This window comes from Amphibalanus amphitrite, unplaced genomic scaffold, assembly GCF_019059575.1.
Source record: "Amphibalanus amphitrite isolate SeventyFive unplaced genomic scaffold, NRLGWU_Aamphi_draft 001649F_arrow, whole genome shotgun sequence".
Classification (NCBI taxonomy): domain Eukaryota; kingdom Metazoa; phylum Arthropoda; class Thecostraca; order Balanomorpha; family Balanidae; genus Amphibalanus; species Amphibalanus amphitrite.
Window position 1 is genome coordinate 1 of NW_024883142.1, and position 8,845 is coordinate 8,845.

The 8,845-nt window shown below is 48.8% G+C and overlaps 1 protein-coding gene across 1 annotated transcript; it reads left to right on the plus strand.

The window, feature by feature from the left end:
* Positions 1 to 94: 94 nt before the first annotated feature.
* Positions 95 to 7,788, plus strand: LOC122374369 (BAI1-associated protein 3-like; the record flags this gene model as incomplete). Its single annotated transcript, XM_043353064.1, has 4 exons — positions 95 to 218; positions 5,382 to 5,499; positions 5,942 to 6,032; positions 6,212 to 7,788. Coding segments are annotated over 4 exons (428 nt in total), but the record flags the coding sequence as incomplete, so codon positions are not given.
* Between the last annotated feature and the right edge of the window lie 1,057 nt (positions 7,789 to 8,845).

Below are 8,845 nucleotides of genomic sequence, written 5' to 3' on the forward strand. Positions count from 1 at the left end.
CTCTTTTAATCAGGTCATGCTTCACTGTGTCGATCTCATGCACGTCCGTCCTGTGATTGGTGAATCTCAGACCCGCCTGCCGCCTCTGTTTCAGGTCTCAGTGACCCGTTTGTGATCATTGAGCTGCTGCCGCGACACATCTTCTCGTCCTGTGTGGAGCAGCAGACGGTCGTCCACAAACGCACGCTCAACCCCGTCTTCGACGAGTGCTTCGAATAGTGAGTCAACTGACCCAGGGGCCGTGGGTTCCAGTCCCGCCAGGGAATAAGCGGATTCGAAAGGGAACTAAACCGCCACATCAACTTTCAAATGGGTTGTCCTGGATAATTTCGCTATATGCTCATTGGAAAAACTAGTTATGACCATTTTTGCAGACAATATGTCTGTTATTTCTGAAGTAGCCACATCTAGCAAACCCATTTTGCCTCCTTAACGTGAAAGCAATGAGTAATTTATCGGGGCCCTGTCATGGCTTTTGTAACAATGTGTTGCTACATTGATGTGAAGAGCATTGTGTGACTGGTGATTATTTGTGGTTAGTGGTTAGTGGTTGCTCTAATGTACCTACATATTATAAATAGAAACAAACATGATAAAACACTTAATTGTTGACTTAATGGAACTTTGATGAAAGCTTTCTTCTTACGTTATTGAATAGACTCTGCCGCCTGCGTTCCTTTGTGTTTCACCTCGGGAGTATGGGGGATCACCGACGTTGTTTTTCTTTCTGTCTGAAACTGGCAGCGTTCGATGTGCTTACTGTGAAGCTGCACTGTGTTGTACTAAAGTTGTTTGTAATGTGTTTTTTGCGTCTTCGTCTGGGTGCTGCTTCACCAGGGCTGGTAAAAATGGTTTTGGTGGCTCTGACCAACTTTTTGGCCATGAAAAGTGGCTCCTAACACTCGTAACAGAAGAAGCTTGAAAGTGCGGTGAACAGCGTCCTTTTCAGGAACACCTTAAACATCATCAGTAACTATTTTAGTTTTACTTCTAGCTCACTGATGTATCCTGATTTTGGGACATCGGCTGGTGTCAAACACAGCAAAAGAATGTAGGTATATAATTTCTACTTTTGTTTAAGCTGGTTGGTGACAGAAATGTAAGGCACAAATGCATATAAGGCAATGAATGTTGTTGACAAAAAAATACTGGCTCACCAACAGAGGAAATTTCATCATCTCGCCCACTAGCATAGATCTTCCGCAGGCTGGTCATTGTCTGCATCATCTGAGATACACATGATTGATGATGTCCTAAGCTGAGAACTGAAACACAAAGGCATTATAAGTGAAAGTCTCATATTAACTTTAGTTACAAAATGCCTCAAATATAAATCAGGATTGCTTATATAAGCATATTTTGAGTATGACGTACCAAAAAGAAAAACATGCAGAAGAGGAGCATAGGTATCTTGATATTCAAAACTTAATTTAATTTAGTAACAAATATGCTAACCATACTGGGTTGGTTGGCAAATAAATGAGTATCGTTAGCCACTTGAGTTAGGTATCCGTATGCATCTTCAAAGTAAAAACAAGCGCCATATTCATGTCTAGCTCCACAGCTTGATCAGCTTAAAGGTAGTGTGCCAGCTTTCTTGGACCGTATGGAGTTAATGGCCCAGATAAGGAGAACCGGATTTTTAGAACTTATCCATACCTTCAAAACTCATGGAAACGTCTTAAATTCTTCAAATTTTGAGTACCCCAGTGCGAAATTCGCCCCGACGGGTTGTCGGTCGTACCCCAACCACATTTCACACCACTATGAACAATAAATGCACACACTGAAATCGCTATTACCGATATGCTCATCCAATCAAGTTTCGATAAACCCGTTCATCATCAGCTCCTGCGGTTTCGAACACGCCTGTTAGGTGGTGCGGTAGACCACGCCCAAAGCCAGGGCGAACGTAACGTGAGGTAGCCGAGTCAGGGCGCAGCGTGCGCTGACCCAAGCCGGAGCCGCGCGTCCTCCCGGTGTCATGTGATAGCCCGGGGCTGCCCGCGGGGATGCGGTAGACCGCGCCCAAAGCTGCGGCCCCGGCTTGGGTCAGCGCACGCTGCCCCGACTCGGCTACCTCACGTTACCGGGGCCCTGGCTTTGGACGCGGCTTCTGCTCATACTTTGTGGTGCGGTGGTGGTGCGTCGGGCTGCGCGCTCTGACTTCGGCCAAGAAAAATGCGTCAGCTGATCATTGTCATTTCTGCCACTTGCGTGTGGTGAAATGGGGTCATAACTTATAAGACGGCTTTTTCATATCAATTATTTTACATAAAATCATATTTCAAACCATAAATAATGCTCGACAGCCAAATAAAAGAAACAATACCAATACGGGCTTACAGTTTAACCCGCGCCCTGCTGGGGGGGGGGGTGTTTGAACACCCCCCCTTGTGGTTTTTCGCGAATATCTCAAAAACGGCGGCGCGGAGCGCCGCCGTTTTTGGTACACCTTATCATACATCAATTCTACACATGTTGTGAAAATTTCAGACCAAGGTCGTTCAAGGTCAGGTCACCAGGTCACTTGAAGTGACCTCACCTCATAAAAAGTTTCAATGTCTGTCATAGCTACACCGAGTGACCGATCGCTTTGAAACTTTCAGCGATTGCTAAGAGCAATAGCATGTACAAAATGTATATCTCAGAATTTTGATATCGATGACCTAAGGTCAGGTCAATTTTGCGACCTCCCCATTATAAGTCAATGGGAGAAAATTGAAATGCGCCTCTTTTGGATGAAAGACATTATAAACACTCCCAAACACCGAATTACAAGTGGTTTAGATACACTGAGCTTGAAAATGGTGTCCGTGACCCTTGTTTATGCCCTGAGGTCATCTTAGGTCACGAATGGTATCTAACAGTTTTTCGCAAATAACTTTTGATAGAGGCATGCTAGAGCGATGAAAACGCCTTAGATGTGTTCAGCTCGACGATACGGATCGACTGATATGCAACATGACCCTTTCCGGTCAGGTCATGACCTTGACCTGAGGTCAAATTTTTAAGTTGACCTTTCAAGGTCAGGTCATAGTTCATTCGATGCGTCTTGACGAGAGGAACACGATGCCGGTAAAAGTAAGCTCGTACAAGGCTTGGGTCAAAAGTTATTGCAGAAAAACTGTTTTCGAAAAAATCGGCTATTTTTGCAGTTTTTGCCCCCTGCAGGCAAAACCGTTGACGTTAGGTCAAATCTGAGAGAATTACCCAGAAAGGGCGTTAATAGGGCTATCGAATGCGCTTTTCCGCGGCGCTGTAGCTCTATTGGTTCCCGAGTTATGCGTTGGCTTCTTGGAAATTTCCGACATTCGACCTGGAAATCGGCGAAATTTTGCCTTCAATGACCTCTGGTGACCTGACCTTTGACCTGACCAAAAAATTGACCGAAGTGATTTCGTCATTATTTTTTACGCTCTTTCGAACGCCGCCTTCCGCGTATCGCTACGTGGCCCAGGAGCCGAGTTACAAGGGGGGTGTTCAAACACCCCCCCCCCAGCAGGGCGTGGAAATCCAGGACCCCCAGCAGGACGCGGGTTAAGGCTCGACATTGTGTTGTCTACGATTAGACAGCTGATAACTCATTCCCGTACGTCGTATGGTCGTAACACTATAATGACCTTTGCTTATTGTCACAAGTGCGCCGCATTCGCGATTGTTGCCCGACGCCTGTTTGCAGGTGAGCCCACTACAGTTGTTATACATATCTAAAAACCGATAAACTTTTAGGCGAAAAAGGCACTATTCCAGGCCCATGTTTGATTTTTTTGCGATATTAGGTAAAAACAGAAGCTTCTTTTCCTAGGAAAAATAAAATGGGAAATCTTTCAAAGGTGGCACACTACCTTTAAAATATTGAGGTAGGTGATCTATGATATTGCTATGAGATGTACTATATAGAAGAGGAGCAGCTTCAAATCCAACCGAACAACAACCAACATACCATGAAATGTACAGTTTGCCCGTGCCGCAACCCTGCACGAGACTTTGACGAGACTTGACATTGATAAAAATGAAAAGGCCACTTGAATATCATTATTTGTGTTCTAAACTAGTCGGTAATACAGTGAACCGCCAATGGTAGAAGGCTCTGTGGCTCCCCGTTCCCTCAACACTAGGTCCTCATCAACTGATAAAAGTTACGGAGCCCTATTCTCCGTAGTGTTAAAGCTGGAAATCGACTGATGGCTCTTCGACTGATCAATGCTGACGCTGTTCGCGGTAAGCATTTACAGCTATTCTGAATAGGCTACCAGCTTTGTACTTTGTAGACAAACATTGCGCATAAGACCTCATTGGGAAATTGAATGCTGTTACTAATTTAATATTTGTGCTCAGGCATCTTGTATTTTGAGGTTTGTCGTAGAAATAAAATGAAAATATGAAACAAAACTTAGCAGTTATTCTGCACATGCATACTTGCGTTGAAACGCTTATTTTTGGCTCCCTAAATCGCTTGTACAGCTATTGTTCTGGCTCCGATATTATCAGCGAATCGGCGCTTTTTACCAGCCCTGTGCTTCACCTTCAGGCTTCAATCACAAATTGGTCGTAGCTCACAGCTGAGCTCCTTTACGGAAGAAAGTGGTTCGTTTATGTGCTGGTGTGCTGAGCAAGGGGCTTAGTGCGGACTACGCGTGTTGTTGCGTGGATTGACTATCACCACGGAGTTTGGAAACGCCCGCTATTACGTTGTGCCGCAACACACTATACTGCTCAAAATTACCGCTAGATGTCACCAGTTGTCGGCGCCTGAAGATAGACTTCTCCGCACTACCGATTATGAAGTATACAAACTGGTCACTAGATGTCACTAGTGGTCGGCGCCTGAAGGTAGACTGTTCCGCACAACAAAGTATATAGTGATCAAACTGGTCGCTAGATGTCACCAGCTGTCAGCGCCTGTAGGTAGACTGTTCCGCACTACAAAGTACGTAGTGATCAAACTGGTCGCTAGATGTCACCAGTCGTCGGCGCCTGAAGGTAGACTGTTACGCACTACAAAGTATGTAGTGATCAAACTGGTCGCTAGGTGTCACTAGTTGTCGGCGCCTGAAGGTAGACTGTTCCGCACTACAAAGTATGTAGTGATCAAACTGGTCGCTAGATGTCACCAGTGGTCGGCGCCTGAAGGTAGACTGTTCCGCAATGCAAAGTATGTAGTGATCAAACTGGTCGCTAGGTGTCACCAGTTGTCGGCGCCTGTAGGTAGACTGTTCCGCGGTGCACAACGTATACTCGTATATTGCGTACCACGGAACCGTGCGTCTCGCTGTCCTCAGTCCTGTGACGCAAGAGCATTGACGCGCCGAGACTCCGATTTTTGTCGACCCCTGGATCCGCCCCTGACCCCATGTGCCACTGCCCGCCGTCCCCAGTTCTGTAACGCTGGAGCAGTGCCGGGCCGAGGGCGCCATGATCCTTTTCACCGTGATGGACCACGACGTGCTCACCTTCAACGACTTCGCCGGCGAGGCGTACCTCTCCCTGAACCAGGTGAGAACTCGCAGACCGCTCACTGCACCAGGTGAGAACTCGCAGACCTCTCAGTGAACCAGGTGAGAACTCAAAGAAACCGAATGAGAGCTAACAGGCCTCTCCCTGAACCAGGTGAGAACAAACAGACTTCTTGCTGAACCAGGTGAGAACTCACAGAGCTCTCACTGACCTTCAGACTCACTGACCTCACTGACTTTTGATGACATACAGTTATAAACATTACTTCACCCAAGACACCATTAGGAATACAGGACTTTAAGAAGCAAGAGGCATGAGATGTGATTCTTGGTTAGATGGTTTGATCTGAAACAGTACCTAGATTTTCGCGTACCTGCCGCCAAAGGTTCGACCTCGAGCGTGAGTTTGTTTTCTTTCCTTGCTATATACTCGTATAAGTAGAGAACCAATGCATTGATAGTGTCCTCCCGTCCACCCCCAGATCCCTGGCGTCGACCGGGGCACGTCCAACGCGGACAACTTCCACGGCCTGAAGGAGATCGAGCTGAACCTCATGCACCAGCGAGACAGAGGTATGGGCGGTTATGGGCGGTGAGCTAATGATGTATCGGGCTGAGCTCATTATTTCGGGCTGGATGAGCTAACGATGGGCTAATAATGGCCCGCACGGCATCCAAAGCCGGACAAACTTTACCAATTTCCTTCAACACTAAAAAGTTACCTAACGCACCTTTCCGCACATTTTTTCCAGAGCACCCGATCCTGAAGACTCTGGAGAGCCGCCTCGGTGACAAGGCTGCACAGGACTTCATGAAGAAATGTCGCGAACGCGTCACCAACTTCTAGGCCTAGCTGTACTGGATACCTGGTCTTCTCTGCCGAGAACACATATTGTGAAACGAGTGGATTTTCCGGGGTTTTTGACTGACGGACTGGTTTGTGGGAAGGTGATCACACTCCCAGTTTGGCCGACCCTGGTTCAGCCGTGTGGGGACAGAAGAACATATTCGATATGTACGCACACGCACGGGCCGCCCAGTTTCCGCGGGATGCTTTGAGTGTTCTTTGTCGCTCTTGCGTGGCAGCCGTCTCCCTGAACGAGTTAGCGGAACGGATTATTATTGTCTTGAGCGAGGCCAGTGTGACGTGACGGTTCCCTGCCGTCACCCGCGACGGACAGCATGACGCGTGTGACATGACAGCTTTTCACGAGTGACCTGGCAGCGCAGCCCTTGCTGTCAGCTATATCTATCAAATGCTACACATATATTTACAATCTACATATTTACCCAAGGTCAGTGTGCGAACTGTGTCACTGGATGGGACATATTTACCGTGTGTAAGAAGAGTTCATTTGTGAGCTCGTCGGATCTCACTGTGAGACACACCAGTGTGAGTTAGACGTGAGCGGGTGTGAGAAGGGCGTGAGAGCAGACGATCTCATTTACTGCACAGCGCGAGGGGCGCCCTATAGCCGTGCGCAAATCAAAACAAGAAAGCTGGCCTCTGCGGCGGCCCCGCCGCGGCTCCATCGAATGTAGGATAGCGTGTCGTACGATCGTGTATTGGAGGTGTACCGCACTGCCTTGTCATCGTCCGCGCTTCAGCTGCCGATCCTCTCTAACTTCGTGAGATAGACGGCGAATATAGGCATGTTATCATTCCGATATAGCTATTTATTCACTTAGCGTGTTTTACGGTGCACATACCTACACCTTTTCGTGTTGTACACAAGAACGCAGACTGATCCTGTGATTAGGAGGTTTTCTATTTGAAAGAACGACGTAAAAATTATTTTGTTGTAAGTGCTTTCTTGCTTTGTTTTATTTATCGCTGTGAAAAAATAATTGTACTATCATGGTCGCCTAATATCGCATCTTCAGCGAACCGATCTTTTCCCACATGATTGTCTAGTCTCAAATGCCAGTCCATTTTTATCCAGTGTCGGATATGGCTGATGGGTGACCGACCCTTCTTCGCTGGTCGGGACGATGGAACACCTTCCTTCCCTGGTTGCCAGTTGGGGATAGCGAGGTGATCGGCCGGACAGTGTATTGGTCGGCCCTGGGCGTGTACTTTGGGTGTGTGCTGGGTGTGTACTCTCGCTGCTACTCTCTACTAACGCTGTATCGACTATCGTCTCTATGTGATCCCGTTTCTGCGGCTCAGGTGCAGTGTGCACTGTCACGACGACTGAATGAAAGGGATGCTCGGACCGGAACCATGTCCTTTCACGCTCATGTCTGCGTGTGCGTGTGCCGTTCGTGTACTTCATCATAACGCGCAACTTTTTTTCTTCGCTCTGCTGAATGAAGTTGAAAGGCTCTCTCTCCTCTCTTTTCTTTGATTTCTTCAACATTTTGGGGCGAAAAAATATGTTGTATTTAATCAATGTATGTATTCGAATACCGTATGTGTGTGTATGTTGGTTGTAAGATTCCAGAGGAAGGAACCCCACATTTCGCCCCCTGTGTCGTGCCGGCCGCTGCCGGCCGGCTCGGCTCGGTGACGCCGGTGCGAACTGGCAGATGCGCCACCTAAGCTGGACTATTCCACTAGACGCCCATAACCCGGCCGCCGGTGGCTACATTCATGCCGCCGCCGTAGTGGCGGGTTATGAGCAGCTGGTGGTAGCTGTGCGACTTACGTGGACTGCGGCCGCGACCGGCGGGGTCCTCGCAATGCCGACCGAACAAGGAACTCTCAGTAGCCGCTCATAGCGCGCAGACAGGATTCCGTGACCCGGTGGGGTTTCATTAGGCCCGGTGTGGTTATGGACGCCTACTGGTAACTCCTCTGAACGGCTGTTCCGGCGCGGTGGGTCTTTTCCCGCGGCGCGCCGGCGACGCTGACGGCGGATGACGTTTTGCCGAGTGGGGACCTCCCACCAGCTGTACATAACTGCCGGCAGCGGCGGCGGCGCGGCACGTGGCTCTGGCGGTCACATGACGGACGCGGTATGGGCGTCTATTGGCCGCCGGAGCCGCGATGGTGGATCGGCCGCCCAAAACACGTGTGTGGTGTGCTCGGCGCTGCTCGCTCGCTCCGCCCAGGGCGGCGGCTGGCGGAGAGCGGCCAGATTTTCCCGATAGCAGAACCCGGTATGCGCGCGACCGAAACTTTCCGATTTGTGACGAAGGAACGCCTGTCTGAATGTATCCGTGTATACTACACTGCGTAAACGAGCGTGTTGTGAGAGTGATGATGTATTTATCATGTAACCAACCAATTCGCTATCGCTGTTTGCCTTTACGCGCGCTGCTGGGCCGCTTTGCCCGGCGGGCGGGGGCGGGTTCGATCTCGACCTGCGGGACCTCTTCTACTGAGCCTTGGCGCCGCACCGGTCGCGGTGGTGTGTGAAAAACAAATACACTTATTACCTTAC